Source organism: Polypterus senegalus, chromosome 8 (assembly GCF_016835505.1).
Source record: "Polypterus senegalus isolate Bchr_013 chromosome 8, ASM1683550v1, whole genome shotgun sequence".
In the NCBI taxonomy this organism is placed as follows: Eukaryota; Metazoa; Chordata; class Cladistia; order Polypteriformes; family Polypteridae; genus Polypterus; species Polypterus senegalus.
The window spans coordinates 138,838,796-138,857,676 of record NC_053161.1 but is presented as its reverse complement, the minus strand read 5'-3'; the positions used below and the strand labels follow the sequence as shown (position 1 = coordinate 138,857,676).

The 18,881-nt window shown below is 36.1% G+C and overlaps 1 protein-coding gene across 1 annotated transcript in view; it reads left to right on the top strand.

Moving 5' to 3' along the window:
- The window catches only part of LOC120534596 (solute carrier family 41 member 2-like), an 18,854-nt gene extending 4,249 nt beyond the window's left edge, over positions 1-14,605 (top strand). The window contains exons 2-5 of the mRNA XM_039762185.1: positions 29-109; positions 8,045-8,176; positions 9,096-9,244; positions 13,335-14,605. Coding sequence (XP_039618119.1) covers positions 29-109; positions 8,045-8,176; positions 9,096-9,244; positions 13,335-13,520 — 548 coding nt within the window. The 3' untranslated portion in view covers positions 13,521-14,605. The remainder of the gene's footprint in view (positions 1-28; positions 110-8,044; positions 8,177-9,095; positions 9,245-13,334) is intronic.
- The last annotated feature ends 4,276 nt before the right edge of the window (positions 14,606-18,881 follow it).

Genomic DNA, 18,881 nt, shown 5'->3' with positions numbered 1-18,881 from the left:
TAATTATGTTGATATATTTTTCTTTACAGTATTGGAGGACTCATTCTGGATAAAACAGTGTCTGATCCAAACTTGGCTGGAATTGTTGTTTACGCGCCAGTAATTAATGGTAAGTAGAAGGATTTGCCAAATCTGGTTGTAACAAATTATCTGGTTAGTAACAAGCAAACTAGGTTTCACTAAAAAAAGACATAAACTTGCAAATGTGTCTGTAACAGGATACTTTCTTTGTATATTAGCAGTACCGGGAAGAAAGCTACAGAGTGACGTGTCTGCCCAAGAAATCTCTAGAGGGAGATAGTAATTAATGTTCAGCTAAAGAAGGTTTTTTTTTGTTTGTTTTTTGCTGGTTGAATAATTCACTTGATTAAATTTGAGTCCCTTTCCACATCTTCACCCGATTGTTAATAAAGACGTTTTGCTTTATGGCCCCAGGAGTACTTTGTTTTGTTTGTTATGTAGTTTCCTGATTAAAGCTATTCCAAATGTCTCTCTTTGATAATTGGTTAAGCTTCTTCAACTCTTTCAAAACAAAGTTTAAAAAATCACATTGATAAACTGAAGTTTGTGTGCTGCCACATTCACTTAACAATTTGAGCACAAGCATCTTTCACTTTTTTCTATTTTTCATTTTATTGTGTGGATTATTGTTTGCTGCTGTTGGTTAAATTATGAAGATGGTTGTGACATCTTTTTTTCTTTTAACCATGTGTTGTTGGTCATGAACATTCATGTGTATAGTGGTAGAGCAGCATTTGTGTCAAGGTATGTCACATTTCAATAGACATTTTTCCACCCATTCTACCCATAAACTATGTCATAAACTCAAATTTCTTGGTAAGATTAGAATGGTTGGCTCTGTACTTATGATTTTTTTTTTGGTGAGCCTCTTGCTTGTTTGATGTTTTGTCCCTTTTTCCCAGCATACACTATGATATTTTGGGTCTTGTTCAAAAAGTGGATGCCACCCTTACACTATTTTAAGATTAGGCACCTCATCTAAATTGTAAGATTAGGGACCTGGGGTACCTGGCCTTACCCCATGAACCTTAAGTTCAGGGTTTATAGTAGGGGCAGGCCAGTCTAAGACAAACAACAGAAAGGACAATTTTAAGATTAGGCGTCCGCTTTTTAAACAAGACCTGATATTTCTAGGTGTTCCGTGTAAGCTCCTTCTAATACCTGATCACAAAGGGTTAAGTAAGTAAAGCAAGGCTCTTTCTAAAACAGTGTTCTTTTAGATCCTCTCTTTCTTACTAGTAAAAGCTAAGTGACACACCATGCTGGACAGATTCCATCCTATTCAAGCAGACATAGACCAGTAAGATGTGGAAAAAAGACAGGAGGGAAACTGGTCATCTGTGTTAATGAGGAATAGTGTAAAAGGGAAAATATTACGGTTAACATTGTAGTTTGTAATTCAGACAATGAAATTCTGGCCATAGGAGTTTCTTCAAGTTGTTTGCCCAAGTAGACAAGTTACATAAATATTTGGACAGAGACAACTTTTTTCTAATTTTGGTTCTGTACATTACCCCAATCAATTTTAAATGAAACAACTCAGATGCAGTTGAAGTGCAGACTTTCAGCTTTAATTCAGTGGGTTGAACAAAAAGATTGCATAAAAATGTGAGGCAACTATAGCATTTTTTAACACAATCCCTTCATTTCAGGGGCTCAAAAGTAATTGAACAATTAACAAAAGGCTATATCATGGGCTGGTGTGGGCAAGTCCGTCGTTATGTCATTATCGATTAAGCAGATAAAAGACCTGGAGTTGATTTGAGGTGTGGTGCTTGCATGTGGAAGATTTTGCTGTGAATAGACAACATGCGGTCAAAGGAGCTCTCCATGCATGTGAAACAAGGCATCCTTAAGCTGCGAATAAAGAAAGAACCCATCTGAGATATTTCTACAATAATACAAGTTGCAAATTCTACAGTTTGGTACATCCTGAGAAAGCAAGCACCGGTGAACACAAAAAGACCTGGACGTCCACGGAAGACAACAGTGGTAGGTGATCACAGAATACAGAGGGTGCACTGCAAGGTGCAAGCCACTCATAGGCCTCAAGAATAGAAAGTCTAGATTGGACTTTGCTAAAGAACATTTTAAAAAGCTACCAGTTATGTGACATACTCTGGACCCCCTGAAGGTAGTAGCAGAGGAGAGCATTTTAAAAAAAATCAACAAATACTTAGTGCCATTGTGAACAATGTCCTCTTTCTAACATAATAACACTGAGTACTTTCAGGAACAAATCCTTAGGCAGATGTATGTAAAGAAACACTGGGGCTCCTTTATACCAACAGCAATAAGCCTGCATAATGCCTCACTGAGACTATGACAGCCAAGTCAGATGTTTTTCATTTATTTTCTTCCTTTTTAGTCATTCTTGTATGTGTTTAGACCATAGTTTAGACCAATTATTTTTAAATACAGTAATAAATTTATACTAGGAGTTGCCTTTTCTACCAAGCTTTGCCCAGAAGAGTGGTAAAATGTGCGTTACATTTGCAAAATAAATTATCACGTTATTTTAGTATTACTTAGCATCTAGCACTTCTGAGTTAGTAAAGTCCTTGCAAAAAAGTGCTGTGAAGTGTCCGATTTAGATAGCTAGACGTCATTTTGCAGCAAAGAACAATTGAAATGTTGTAGAAGGTGTTGAATGCACAACAGTCATGATGTACAACTGAGGGTTGAGCGGCATACAGGCCCTCCTCCTCTTTCTCTTCTTTCCTGAACTCCACCCCCTGGCCAGTTACCTCAAATTGTCTGCCCCCTCTTACTCCTGCCATTTCCTAAAAACATTTGTTACTCCAGCTCAATCGCAAATCTCATCACAAAAGTGTCATTTGTTTGACATAAAATGAGCTTTCACAAAAGAGAACTAATTTTTGATATAATCAACTGTTAGAGTATGTTGAACATCAAACAAAAATCTTGTTCTTTTTCAACATGCTTAACACTAGAATTACCAGAGTCTACGAAAAAAACTCGTAAATCCGTCCCACTTTAAATCGCTTCTTAAAATCGTTCACAGCTCTCCGCCAGCATCTTTTCTCATCTAAATGTGCTGATAAAAATCAGGCTGCAAGCAGCCGGTTATTTATTTGGCACGGACATGTCTGCATGCACTTTTTGTGGCATTACACATGTATTTTTTGAGCATGTCCGTGCCAAATAAATAACATTCGACGTTTTGAAGAACTTAGAACGTGCACAAACTTCTCCCGGCTCATGCCTTGATTGATTTTCTTGGAGTGAAGTGGAGTTTTAGAGTGGAAATAATAGATTGTTGTTTGGAACACACGCATTTCATGTCTGTTCCATTTCTACAATAATCTGTGTAAACACATTGTTAAAACAGAAACGTTTTTTATATTCTACTAGTAGATGACAAAATGTAGGCATAAACTATATAATGTATGAAGCCTGAAGTCCAAATATCAAAGAAATACTTTCAAAAAAGCTACAAATCTATTCAAAAGTATAACTGCAGAAACAAAAAGCCGCCTTAACATGCAACATTGACACTCATTTATTATGACTGCCTCTGTGGCGCAATAGAATGAGCTGCTGACTGGGAATCAAAAGGTCGCAAGTTCGATCCTGCACCACTCCATTTTGAGAGGAAAACTGCTCTTAGTTTTACTATTTTAGAATAAAAACATGCATTTGATTTTAGTCTGTAACAGCCAGTGTAATTTATGATACTTGAAAAGGTTAGCTTTGGTTTTTTTTTTGTTTTTTTTTTTAAGTCAGTTTTATTATCTCAGCCACGTTCACAAGCCCAAACACACCCCACCCCTGCATCTGACACTGCTGTTTTCACATGGAAGTGCTATAACAGAGGTAAACTCGGCTCCCTTCTACATCGGAGCAAGAATGCACATACCATTGATTGCATACTAAAGTGTCAGCAGGCACTTTTGTGGCAATACACACATTTTTGAGCATGCCCTCTGCACACTATTTGTGACTTTAGGCTAAGGAATTAAGTAAATAAATAAAGGTAAATTGTGTCATAAAATGATTTCTTCAAAACGTCGAATGTTATTTATTTGGCACGGACATGCTCAAAAAATACATGTGTAATGCCACAAAAAGTGCATGCAGACATGTCCGTGCCAAATAAATATCCGGCTGCTTGCAGCCTGATTTTTATCAGCACATTTAGATGATAAAAGACACTAGTGGAGAGCTGTGAACGATTTTAAGAAGCGATTTAAGGTGGGACGGATTTACAAGTTTTTTCGTAGGCTCTGGTAATTCTAGTGCTAGATATTTTAACATTTTTGCTATATATTTATACATAGAAAACCTAACATTTTATTAGCGTACTGTATATTCTACAATGGACCGTACCAGAAACAACTGCAAAGTTTTGTAGATATAGTTGTGGATGTTTTCTTGTGTTGCTTGAACAAGCAGACAGACAGAAATTCAACTTTATATACTGTATACAGTGTGTATTTACTGGATATACAGTATGCCTCAAAAGTCTTTATTGTTTAGAGAAGGTTTCTCTTTCAGAACATGTACTTTGCACAGGAGAAACCCATTTCAAAACAGTTTAGTCCAGTTGATAAGTTTTCGTGAACGCCACTCAATAGCAGGAGAATATTGCTGCAAAAATTGGTTCTTGAGTTATTAATATGAATAATGAAATTTCTTCTAAATGAAGGCAAATACTCTTATGTCAAATTGGGGCAAAATTAATGTAATCAATGCCTTGCCATAAACTACAATTTTAAGGTGGACATTCAATGAAAGTTTGTCAAGGCCTAAATGTCACAGGGAAGCATCACTAATAAAGTGCTCACCAAGAATCATCCCGAGATGAACAGTCCCATATTCTACCTTGCACAAGTCCAATTGGATCTTAATATTATTGATAAGTACAATGATTGCTCTGTAGGATTTACACTTTAGCAGGCTTTTATTATTTGGAAAAACAGTCATTGAAACCTGGCTGAGAGTGTTTGCTATGTCTTCTTCTTTAGCCGGCTTAACCATAACTAACACTAACTGAGATAACTTCAAAATTCTACTTGATTTTCAGGTAGACTGCTGCTGTCCTGCTGATTTCTTAATGAAAATCTCAATAGTTTATCTAGTACAATGAACTGTGCATTTTAATTTTTTTTTAGAAAAAAGTCTTTGACGAGCCTTATCACATTCCCATCTGTAAAAATGTTTTAGTATTTCTTGGAATATGTTATCTCCTTTATATATTTGTTGAACTAAATACTTGTTACTTATAATTGTAATGTTAATGGCTTAAATGTTAGTTATTGTCAATTAAAACTGATTTTGTTTTGTAGCAACAACCTGTTTGTGTGGTGTGCTGCATTAGATATATTGTATATTTTTTATCAATTCTATGGATTGCAGTAGTTTGTTCTGATGCTCTTCTAGTTTTCAATTTTTGTTCAAAATATTTCAAATTATAATCAAAATGTTTTTCCTAGAGTATTCCTGCAGATATGTGGAGATTCACTAGTCTCTATAAAAATGTCAGTTTGTGTAAAAATGAATTTAACAAAATGTTTGTCTGCTTGTATTAATGAATCACGTCACCAGTTGCAAGTAAATTTAGGACTGAGTAATATTTCAAGCTCCAAAATAGCAGAATCAATAATAGCCTGCAGTTGGGAAGTATTTCATTTTTGAAAAAAAAAACTGTACATTTGCAGTGGAGTTTGGTAGGATGGTGCTGTACTTTCCTATGTGGAAATATCAGTACTATTGGTCATATTTTATACTAGTACAGTGATATGAACAAAAATAGGAAATGTCAAATAAAATAGATAAAGACTACAAGGAACAACATTGTGTTTTAATGTTTTTGCCACCACACATTAGTACAGTATGCCCTTTTTTGATTTCAGGTTCTGTGTCTTTAAGTTATTGGTCTTTTGTGACACTCATGTTTACGTTTTTGAGAGCCCTTGAAATGTAGCATTGATATTTTAGAAAATGTATATAATGCAGTGATAAATCTGTCTAGCCAATGCATTTGCAAAATTCCATAACTACAGTTACTGTGTGTTAACTATTAATTAACACTAGACTCTTAACAGGCATATTTATGATGGTGTTATTTGTGTTATCTTTTTGATCTAGACAGATAATCCCACTTGAGAATTAGGTGGAAGTAGACAGGTGTAGGAAGTATCTATGTGTGGCAGTTGCTAAAAACAACTCGGCATCTGCAGTGTCTAAATAAGAGCTGTGTTTAGGTTGTTTTTGTGTAGCATAATTCTAGTGTTATTTATACAATCACTTTGTTAATAGTAAGAGTACTCAATCTTGTACTCTCTATCATACCATAGCACTACTCCTGTGCTTTTAACTCACTGGTTGAAAAAAAAATTCTGCCCTAACGAGCAACCCCATGATAAATTATTGTGGAATATGTTATCACCATTCCTGGTGGTTCTTTACATCTGGATGTTCTCTGTGGATATGTTATTTATTGCCATTCTTGCAAGACATGACTTATTATGTACACAAAAGGCAGCCTAGTTTAAGCATGGCATATACTACAAATAACTAACAATTTTGCATTGTGTTACGTGGGATATTTCAGGTTACCTTCTCATATTTGCATAACATTTCCACTTGCACAACTATTTGTACTTTTTGAATGAACAGTTTCTGGTCTGTTATCAATAGTGAACCATTACAACTATCTATCCAATGGGGAAGAACAGCCTTTTCTTTGGGGGTATATGGCAAACAGTTGAGAAGCAAAGCTGCTTGGGCACAGTTGTTGTACACAGTGAGTCTTTCTGCAGAAGAAACCCAACAGAAATCAAGTTTTGTTTGGTTAGTGTAAGTGACACAATCTGACAAATGTGTAAAAGATTAACAGATACTATGAAAATACTGCATTAATGAACTTCTAGTAAAACGTGTTTCATATTGTAACATACATGCACCGTATGTAGCATATAGGATTTTACACCCTTCATTGTAATTGATTGAAATTAACATTTTAGTTTAGATTTTATATAAATTATGGGTTCAGATGACAGCCATAGTATAAACATAAAAGCTTATCATAAAAGGCTTCAAATGTCAACAATATTCGGTTAATGTGGTGTGCAACTAAGTGGTCTAAAACATTCTGTAAAGACTGTTAAAATATCTGAAATCTCTCCAGAAAAAAAAAATAAGTTGGTGGATCGACTTAAGATTTTTCTTACTTATTGTAACAGAGTAACACATTTTTGGTCATAGATATACAATTTCAACGTCTGACAAGTAAACAAAGAACTGATAAATTGCCATATACTGCAGAACTGAATTTCATTGCCATCATCATATCACCTTAATGGCTTATTTCACTTCCTTTAGCAATTCCCCATCTCTGATGTTATGTATGTGTAGAGTTTGTGTATTCAGTATATGGCTAATTTGGGACATACACATGTTTAATAAATTAGACACTTAGAGCATTTACTCAGTTTACCTTTGTAGTACTCATTGAGGTATATCTAACCGTTTTATTAAAACATGTTCAACAACAGAGGGTACAAATCAGACTTCACTCAGGGATGGTATGTACTCCATCGCAAGGCAAGCTGAGAGGGTAACTTTGGATTTGAGAAGGAAACCTACACAAACGCGGAAAGAACTTGCACATAGGGCTTAAGCTTTGTAAGGTGGCAGCACGACTTATTCAAATTTGCTTATAATCCTAAAACCGTATGTACTGTATAAGGTAACAATCATTTTGTGATATCCAGTGATCTCTAAACCTTATCAGTCTGTTAATCTTCTTGCTTTATTCAGTATTTATGCCTTTTGTAATTTTTTCATTGTTTAGTTTGGTTAGCTATTCTTAAAGAATTTGTTGGTGAAGAAATATCTACTGTATGATGCTAAACACATTGGAAATTATGCCATATACTTTTGTTTCTAAGAATAATCACTTTGTGATTTTTTTTTCCAGTCTGTACATTACTGTTTTCTCATTATTTAGTAGTGAACCTTGTTTAAAATGTTAATTTTATATTTCTTTCAAATTTAGGGATAGGTGGCAATTTAGTGGCTATTCAGTCTAGCCGGATTTCCACCCATCTCCATTTTCATTGCATTCCTGGGGAAGTTCCAGAAGAAGCTAAAGGCTGCTATTACCCATGCAGAACCTTCTGTGGTTCAGGTAATTGAAAACTAGAAGTGAGGTGTTATGCTAATTCAGTAGCATATCCTTGAATGTAAACAGCAGCTAGTATGATATTAACAAAAAAAATGTAGCTTCATTATCAAGTAACATTCCAATCTCCACAGAGCAGTTTCCAATAACAAAGTCTAAATTATGTTTCATAATACGAGTGAGAGTGATTTGGGGAAACAGTCTGAGTAATTTAAATCTGAGTAGAGAGTTTCTGTTGTACATTACGCACCTCAATCTGTGAAAGTACAGGGTAGACCAGCTTCCCTGTCTGTAGGAGTTAATATTCTTGGGTTGTTATTTAATTAATAAATATATAGATAGTTGGTTTTAGAGCATCATGCCAGGTGATTGTGGTAAAGTAAGGGTTGTCTCTAGATAGAGCATTCAGACTACCAGTCAGTCTACAACTCCCACAACACCCATGGGCTTTTGGAAATAACTGAAAGAAAGAAATCCTAGTTACATATCCCCAGTGTGAACTTTTCTCAGTAGGTCTGAAGAGCTTTCTAGAGTGAGGAGCTCAATAATGCAAGATTGCCTTGAAGTACAACACCTCTTCAATAAATCAAGATGAGCCAGTTCACATGGATTGAACATGTGGAGAGGATGGCCAGTGCTGGGTTTGTACCAGGCATATACCACTAAAGGTAGAGGAAGCTTGAAATATGTTTGAGAAATGATTTCTTTTCTCTGAGTCTCTGCTACCCTGGGTATACCCTGGACTTCCCACCAGGAGCAGTTTATTCTGCATTAATGTGTGAGTAGGGTGTTTAGCATTCAGCAGTGTTATAAATATCTTTTACATCGAGTGTTTGTGTTATTTTTGTGTGTTTGGTGCAAATGAGTGTGTGCCTTTTTTAATTGAACAATTAACCAAATACATGTAACAATCTTCTCTGTTCAGGTGCAAATCACAGATCAGCCCAAGTGTTGCTTCTCTTGGTGGTACCTGGTCATTTAATCTTTCTGTATACAATTCACTTGATGAAAAGTGGTCACACAACCCATACTCCTATTTTTAAGGCTGTATACCTGACTGCTGCACTCCTACAGGTAAATTGTCCTGAATTCTTCAGTATAAATGTTATCATGTATATATGTTTTTGAAAAGTAACTCAATAAATTTTACTTTATTTTGACAGTGTCAGCATTATTTAAATAACATTTTTCCTACCTCTAACCAAAGTACATGTTATATACATTTATAATTTATAGGACCAAAACAAAAATCTTTTGGACACAGTTTATGTATATATTTAAGTATATATTTTTCTATATTTTAATATTTTAGGAACCACTGTTTGTCACATCAGTATCCTTTTTGAGAAATGCTTTCCTGTACACAGGAGTGTTTGTTCAGTCTCAAGAAAGACCCAAGTCAGATTCCACACTCATTCCTACAAAAAAGGCACATTTTGTACCTTTAAATACATTTTGGTATCCATTACAACCTGGAAACTACAAAGTTGTCTATTGAGTCAGACCGGGTACGCGAATAAATTACTGATTTTTTAAATAGAAAAAAGTGGAATGTGTGTGACAGGCAAACAGAGCAGGATTTGGAAATTTACTGAAAAACCATGTATCACCTAGAAATAAGTAAATTGCTTAATGTTTTTTTGGTTTTTGTTAAATTATCAGTTATACATAGAATAAACAACCAGTGCAATGTTCCTACATTTTGTATAATAACAAATAACTGAAAAATGACTTCTGGTTTTTAATAATCATACTTAAAGAAGGCATTATTATGCATCTGTGCTGTTACAGTATTGGTGTTTATTATATACAAGATAAGCAGGGTATAAAATAGCTAAATTAAAGCATATATTGATATCTAAATGAAGGAAAGGTTAAATACTGAAATATACCAGGTCAACTAAAAAAGCAGCAGCTGTTACCTTTTTCATATTTTGTCACAATAACTGCACTTTCCATTAGCTACTCCTTACGTCAGCACCCTTAAATTCTTTCTCCAGCACTTGTTTTCATCACTTGGAGGTGAGGTGCACTATCTTGTGGTTTTTGACACCCAAGAACTGATTGCTAGATGACATGTATTCTTGTGAAAGACAATTTAATTTACCAATGTAAAAAAGAAAAAGTTATGGGTTTCTTTTTCTTTCAGACTTTTAGAAGAACAGTTGTTTAGGTTTACATCAAATCTATTGGAGTCTGTCCCTTCTACTACATACACCATCTCCTACTATAAAATATTAAATGGTACTTGACTTTCTGTAAGTTCAGTATCTAAAAAATGGTGTGTTAACAAATACTCCTTGAGCGCATAGAGTTTGTGCTTTAAAATTTTTTGTAGGTATGTTACTGCAGGCATCTGTCATGCTGTAACCATTGAAACTCTTACTAGCATGACAGCAAATGAATTTATACCATGATTCTTCTGGTGAGAACGTAATTCTTAAGACCTTTATAGGTCTTTAATTTATTAAATCACCTTACTTGAAATAAAATTGCAGCAGGTTAATAATACCTGGTAAATAATAGGGATTAGATAAACTTTATTAATCCCATTGGGAAATTCAGATGGATACAGCAACAGAAACGCAAAAAACGAGACTACAGACTCAGAAGACAGATGATATATCCAATCAATCACAATTAGTCATTAAATAAATACATGTCTACTAGCCAACCCACAGCGTACCATACGCCGCATAATCTGGCCGGTTTTTTTAATGATTTTTAAGCACAGTTAGAAAATTAACATTTGAAAAATCGGTAATGTAATAAATCAGCAAGAAAAGCAACATTGTAACAATGCATGGAACGAACCAACACACAATCGTCCGTGACTGAAAACTGGCGGACCGCCATCGCTCATGTGCCCACCTCCAACTCGTCACTTGAGTCGTTGTCGTCTTTGCACAGTCCAGATGCACCTGTGACTCACCTAGACTTTCCGTGTTCCTGCAGGAGCATCTAAGAAGACGCATGTTTGTCGCGGATGCGAATTGCTGTATGTAACGTGTAAAACAGTTTGCTATGGTGCACGTGGTCGTGCGTCGTAACCGAAAACTCGGTTTTTAAAGACTGCTTACTTCATTGTGTTTTAACCTCAGTTTTAAAGGACTGTTTTAAGGATCCCATGGGATACCCCTCACAAACTGTTTTATACGCTGCATATGGCAATTCACCATTGGCGTGGCTCCATCCTGCGTGCACCCTAGGTGTCTTACTTGTCGGCGGCCTAGTGAATCCACGCCCCTTCCGGCGTGCTTTCCATGGGTGTCTTGCCTTAGTGAATTATATATAGAGATTTTGCAGGTATTTCTAAGTGAACTTTAATGAGTACTTTGGGAGGAAGCATTGAATTGCCTGATAGCAGTTGGCAGAAAAGTCTCCCATAGTAACTTCTTAGCCCACTGTGGTGGAATGAGTCTGGCTAAAAGTGCACCAAAAAAGTACCTCCTGGAGGGAATGGAGGGGATTCTTCATGATGACAAATAATTTTGGTACTATCCTCTTTTTTCACAACAGTTTCTAGTGTGGCCAGGGTTCACCCTGTGATTACGCAGGATTCCTTGATATGTTTGTTCAGGCATTGTGTGACTTTTATGCTCAGGATGCTTCCCCAGGAGACTGCAGTTTAGAACAACACACTGGCTACTATGGGCTGATAGGACATTTCCAGCAAGTTGCTGCACACATTAAGAGGCCTGAGTCTCCTTAGCAAGTACAATCTGCTCTGGCCCTTTTTTTTTTATATATATATATATATATATATATATATATATATATATATATATATATATATATATATATATATATATATATATATATAAACAGTGCCATAGTGTTATCAGTCCAGTCCAGTTTGATTTTTATTTAAACCCCCAAGGGTTAGAATGGTAACTTGTCTCAGATACTTCTTGGCATGCCTGAAGTTCTCCCCCATGAGCTCTTTTGTCTTGCTGTTGTTGAGTTACAGGTTTTTGACCTTGCACCACAAGACAAAGTCCTCCACATCCTTCCTGTACTCTGTGACTATTCTCCCTTATTAATGCAGCCAATGATGGAGGATTCACCTGAAAATTTCTCTAGATGACAAATGCTGGTTTTGTGCAGGAGTCTGTTGTGTAGAGGGCAAACAGGCAGGGAGACAGAACCGTTCTCTGAGTGCTCCGGGATTACATACCGCCACTTCTGACACACAGTCCCTTGCCTCACGGGCTGCTATCTGTTGGTCAGGAAGTCCATTATCTAGGAGTGGGGGGGTGTCAAGACTCAGTCTTGGGCTTTTTTCCCAGTTAATAATGTTAGGTTAAGGATTTCTGGGCAGGGGGTTTGGAGAAGCATTGATTGGTAGATGTTCTACAAAAGTAAATTAAATGTAACAAAAAAGTAAATGACACTTACTCAACAATAATTCAAGAAGAGTAAAACGCAAGTCATTTGAGAGCATGATAGAAAACAGGATATGTTAATCTAGATGAACTACAGAAAAAGATAAAATAGATGTCAGGTACATCTTTTATTATCTCATATACAGTAATAAGGCAAAATGACAGTGAAGGAATATATGCTTATTGTGCTTAGTGCTTCTAATCAGTATAAAACAGTGAAACAATATATAATTGAGACATTAGGTACTTAAAGCTACTATTGTTATATTTATCAATGTTCCTTAGACCTTTGTTAACAGTTGATAGAAACCTCAAACAAAACACTTTTTGATATTTAAAAATGAAAATATAGTATTACAGTTAAATGTTTGCCAGTTAAAATTCATATAAGCAGTCAGTTTGTTTCATATTTATACATTAATTATAATATAATTATGTCAGTGCATTTTAATAAACAACCTATTTTGTTAGCCATTGAGTGTGAAAATGCAGTTCTTGATTCTGCATGTCTTATTTAAGAGTTATTAAGTCAGGCTTCATGTTGTTCAGCAGTTTTTGAAGCCCTTGATTCAGCAGGCAATGTCAGGTTTCATGCTGTTGAGAGTTCTCAGATTCTTTCATCAATGTCTACTTTGATTTAAGTTTGGTTTCGTTCAAAAGTCTTCTTTTTTTTCCTTTGGTACCATTTTATAAAAATCTAAAAATCAAATGAAATTTGTAGTGCTGCCACAGTAATCCAGGTTTTATTTGAAAATAATTGTCCATATATTTCTTTGTAGGTTTTTGCCCTCCTGTGTATTGCAGACTGGATGGTTCATTGCATGTGGAAGAACAGTAAAGATCCAGACAGCTTTTCCATTCCATATCTGACTGCTCTCGGAGATCTTCTAGGCACAGCAATGCTGGCTCTTTGCTTTCACTTTCTTTGGCTCATTGGAGATCAAGACAGTGATGTTGGGGACTGAGCATGGAGCACTGTACTTGGCCTTCTCGATATTACCGCAGCGTGGTGCTATAAATAGTCACCTGGATCTTCTGCTGGGCCGTACTTTTTTTCTTAGGGAGCAAATACTAAAGCCTGACTGACACAGGATGTCTTCTTTGAACTTGCTTAAGCTAACACGAATCTTAGAATGTAGAAATCTTCCCAATAATGTTGCCAGTATAAGAGGTATCAAGGTTATATGATACTGACAAATGAAATGCTTAAACATGCTTTTAGCTAAATTTGTATTTAAATAATATTGATTTTTATATTTTAAGTGGAGCTGTAAAGTATTTCTTTGGCATTCCCAGTGGTATTTTCCAATATATTGTTTGTATTCAGAAGGATTTACATACACAGGAGAAATTCTATACATAAACCCACTGCGGCTAACGAAACCGCAGTATAATTCCATCATACTCCCTCCGTATTATCTGTTTGATAGAATGTGCAATATAATATAAAGAATATAAATTACAGACATCCATTGAAATAATGTGGGTTTTATAAGTAATACAGTATCCTTTTATTAGTAAAGTTTTCATTCATATTTGTCCATGTATGAAATGCCTAAATGTTTAATCTGACAGCAGTTAATGATCTCTAACGGCACATAAGTTGACTGTGGAGAAGATGTGAAAAAGTTGTACACCATATGTAAAAATGGAGTACCTTCTATTTTGTAACATTTATAGACCCATCTGAGCATCAGTGATCATTGAAATGCATGGGACTTATAGTCACCAAGTAACCAAACTGTTTTCTTGTTGATGGTGTTGTTGCTCATAAAAATAACACTCTTGGCCATGGACAACATTGTGTTATTAGGTTGCCTTACTATGTTTTTTGTTCTTGTGCCATACATGGTTAAATGTAAATAATCTTAATAATTTGGGAAATTTGACTGTTATGGGACCGATCCTCCAATTAGCTGTGACCCACACAATCTCACTGAGATTGCATACTGTAGGTGGTGAGCCAGCTGAGGATAGGGAAGGCTGCAGGGATCTGTGGTATCTGGGATGAACTTCTCCAGGCTGGTGGTAAGGCTGTCCTCCTTGCATTGCAAGCAATCTTAGCTTCCATTTGGGAGATGGACATCATCCCAACTGACTGGAAAATGGGACTTGTCGTCCCTATCTGGAAAGGAAGGGTGATCTTCTGGATTGCTGCAACTACAGGGTCATAACACTACTCTCGTTGCCGGGTAAGGTCCTTGCTAGGGTCATCCTCAATAGGATCCACGATCACTTGCTGACCTACCAGCGACTGGAGTAGTCTGGTTTTACGCCTAAGAAGCTTACAGTCGACTGCATCCTTGCACTGAGGTTTCTGATCAAGCTCAAATTCGAATATTGGCAGTTTCTTTGCAGCCTTTAGTGTTTTTCAGAAAGCATTCGGCTCAGTTGATCAAGCTGCCCTGTGGGACATTCTGAGACTTTGCGGGATCACCTGAAGTTACTGGATGTCATGACTGCCCTGAACACTGGTACTGTGAGTGCTGTGAGTGCTGAGCAGAGTTGAGGCAGAACCTCCGCGTTTTTCCTAGTTGATTCTGGGGTTTGTCTTGGGGTCCAGCGGCTATGGGGCATTTATTGGTAAAAAAAAAAAGATTCACTGATCTTGACTTTGCCAACAATGCTGTGATTTTCACAGGAGTCATTGGAGGCTCTGATCAGGGCTTTTCAGACATTGAGCGAGGAGTCTGAGTGTCTGGGCTTGTTAGTGTCATTGATAAAAAACAAGATCCAGGCCTTTAATGACCTCTTGGGCACAGCCATCAGCAGTATATATGTCTGCAGGGAGAATGTCGAACTTGTCAAGAGGTTTATTTACCTCAGCAGTGACATTCATGACTCTGGTGACTTCCTATGAAGTCAATAGATGGATTGGTAAAGCACAGGGAGTCATGAGGTTGCAGGAAAGCAGTGTGTGGCACTCTCAATATCTTTGCAAAAGGACGAAGGTCCAGGTATTTAGAGACCTGGTACTTCCTGTTTTGCTATATGGTTGAGTGACATGGATGCTATCCAGTGACCTGAGACGAAGACTGGATTCCTTTGGTACTGTGTCTTTTCGGAGAATCCTTGGGTAACATCTGGCTGTGGTAGATAGATGTCATTTCCGGAAGGTGGGACTGAACTACATGTCTGCCTGGGGGTTTGCCAACTGGAATCCTGAGCTGTTTCATCATGTAGTGGGTGCGGCAATGCGCTGTACGGGTTAACGCTCCCCAACCCGACCTGACCTGGATCTTGAGTTCACAGTTTTGCAGAAGAGAATGCTTAGTTTGGGCTGGCATTGTGTCATTCAGTATTCAGCAGTCTTATTCTGGGTGCATTTCACTAGTTATATTGTATATTTGTTCAAACAGAGAACACCCTTAATTGTTATAGCGCTAACATTGTATTACTCTCTACTTTGTTTTATATTTTATTTTTTTGTTTTGCCTTTTTAATTACATTGCTGTAGTATTTATTTTATATAATCAATCTATATTTCATTTTTTTCTAATGCATTAAAAAAGTGGATTCCTGTTCAGGAATTTTATGCTAATTCAATTTTTAGCATTTCTGGTAATTTTACTTATTCTTATGCTTCAGTTCATTGAAGCAAATACTGTACATTGAAATCCATAATATAGGGTATAATAGTAAAATTATCTACTTATACTAATGTTTTCTAAGGGCAATGTGCAGTAAGTTTAGATTATTATTTTTGGAGGTTGGGTATATGTGTAAAGTTTGTTTTCATTTTCATATGTTTTTCCACAATTAATAGAGTAAGGACCAATTTTATATACAGTAAGGTATATGTTATATTTCAATTGGTTTACTTCTTTTTATTAATATAGTAATGAAGACATAAATATATGTAATGAGTAGCTATTGTTAAAGAATACTGAATTTTCAAGCAATTTTTTTTTTCATTTGTGCATAAAACATTTAAAAATAAACAGTGCAAGTAAAGAAAACTACTGTTACATAAATTTTACCTATTAACTTGAATAGTATATGCTTTTGGCATTCAGCAATATTTGTGAGTACTCACTAATTTAGATGACATGTTCTGAATATAGACCAAGATAAAATTTTGTCAGTCTGCTCGCTTGGTTAAGCCATATAAATATGAATGGACCTGAACATACTGATAGAACTGTAGATTTGAACATTCTCTTGTAGAATGCTTAAAGTTGATGAAACAGCAAAATACAACAGGGTTTCCATGTTATGCAGTAGTTCAGTGTTGGACAATGCTACCTGTGGTCATTGCCATCCCTTCAGCCCACCCTAAGGTAAAGGTATATGATAGAAGTGGAAAGCAACACAGACCTATTTTATTCTAATGCTGTAAATTGAAAATGAATACATCTGAGTGTGTGTGTGTGTATGTATATATATATATATATATATATATATATATATATATATATATATATATATATATATATATATATATGTGTATATGTATGTATATGTATGTATATATATACAGTGGTGTGAAAAACTATTTGCCCCCTTCCTGATTTCTTATTCTTTTGCATGTTTGTCACACAAAATGTTTCTGATCATCAAACACATTTTACCATTAGTCAAATATAACACAAGTAAACACAAAATGCAGTTTTTAAATGATGGTTTTTATTATTTAGGGAGAAAAAAATCCAAACCTACATGGCCCTGTGTGAAAAAGTAATTGCCCCTTGTTAAAAAATAACCTAACTGTGGTGTATCACACCTGAGTTCAATTTCCGTAGCCACCCCCAGGCCTGATTACTGCCACACCTGTTTCAGTCAAGAAATCACTTAAATATGAGCTGCCTGACACAGAGAAGTAGACCAAAAGCACCTCAAAAGCTAGACATCATGCCAAGATCCAAAGAAATTCAGGAACAAATGAGAACAGAAGTAATTGAGATCTATCAGTCTGGTAAAGGTTATAAAGCAATTTCTAAAGCTTTGGGACTCCAGCAAACCACAGTGAGAGCCATTATCCACAAATGGTAAAACATGGAACAGTGGTGAACCTTCCCAGGAGTGGCCGGCCGACCAAAATTACCCCAAGAGCGCAGAGACGACTCATCCGAGAGGTCACAAAAGACCCCAGGACAACGTCTAAAGAACTGCAGGCCTCACTTGCCTCAATTAAGGTCAGTGTTCACGGCCTGCATGGCAGATTTCCAAGACGCAAACCACTGTTAAACAAAAAGAACATTAGGGCTCGTCTCAATTTTGCTAAGAAACATCTCAATGATTGCCAAGACTTTTGGGAAAATACCTTGTGGACTGATGAGACAAAAGTTGAACTTTTTGGAAGGCAAATGTCCCGTGACATCTGGCGTAAAAGGAACACACATTTCAGAAAAGAACATCATACCAACAGTAAAATATGGTGGTGGTAGTGTGATGGTCTGGGGTTGTTTTGCTGCTTCAGGACCTGGAAGGCTTGCTGTGATAGATGGAACCATGAATTCTACTGTCTACCAAAAAATCCTGAAGGAGAATGTCCGGCCATCTGTTCGTCAACTCAAGCTGAAGCGATCTTGGGTGCTGCAACAGGACAATGAATCAAAACACACCAGCAAATCCACCTCTGAATGGCTGAAGAAAAACAAAATGCAGACTTTGGAGTGGCCTAGTCAAAGTCCTGACCTGAATCCAATTGAGATGCTATGGCATGACCTTAAAAAGGAGGTTCATGCTAGAAAACCCTCAAATAAAGCTGAATTACAACAATTCTGCAAAGATGAGTTGGCCAAAATTCCTCCAGAGCTGTGAAAGACTCATTGCAAGTTATCGCAAACGCTTGATTGCAGTTATTGCTGCTAAGGGTCACCCAACCAGTTATTAGGTTCAGGGGCAATTACTTTTTCACACAGGGCCATGTAGGTTTGGATTTTTTTCTCCCTAAATAATAAAACCATCATTTAAAAACTGCATTTTGTGTTTACTTGTGTTATATTTGACTAATGGTTAAATGTGTTTGATGATCAGAAACATTTTGTGTGACAAACATTCAAAAGAATAAGAAATCAGGAAGGGGCAAATAGTTTTCACACCACTGTATATATATATATATATATATATATATATATATATATATATATATGTGTGTGTATGTGTGTGTGTGTGTGTATATATGTATATATATATATATATATATATATATATATATATAAAAAATATAGAGAGAGAGAGATTGTGTGTGTGTATACAGTATGTACTGTGTGTGTATACAGTATGTATGTATATTTTTTAAGTTTGACTGTATATGTTGCATTATGTTTGTTTTACTCAATGTTACTTATTTATAAATGTGTATGGCACAAAAAAAGAAGAAG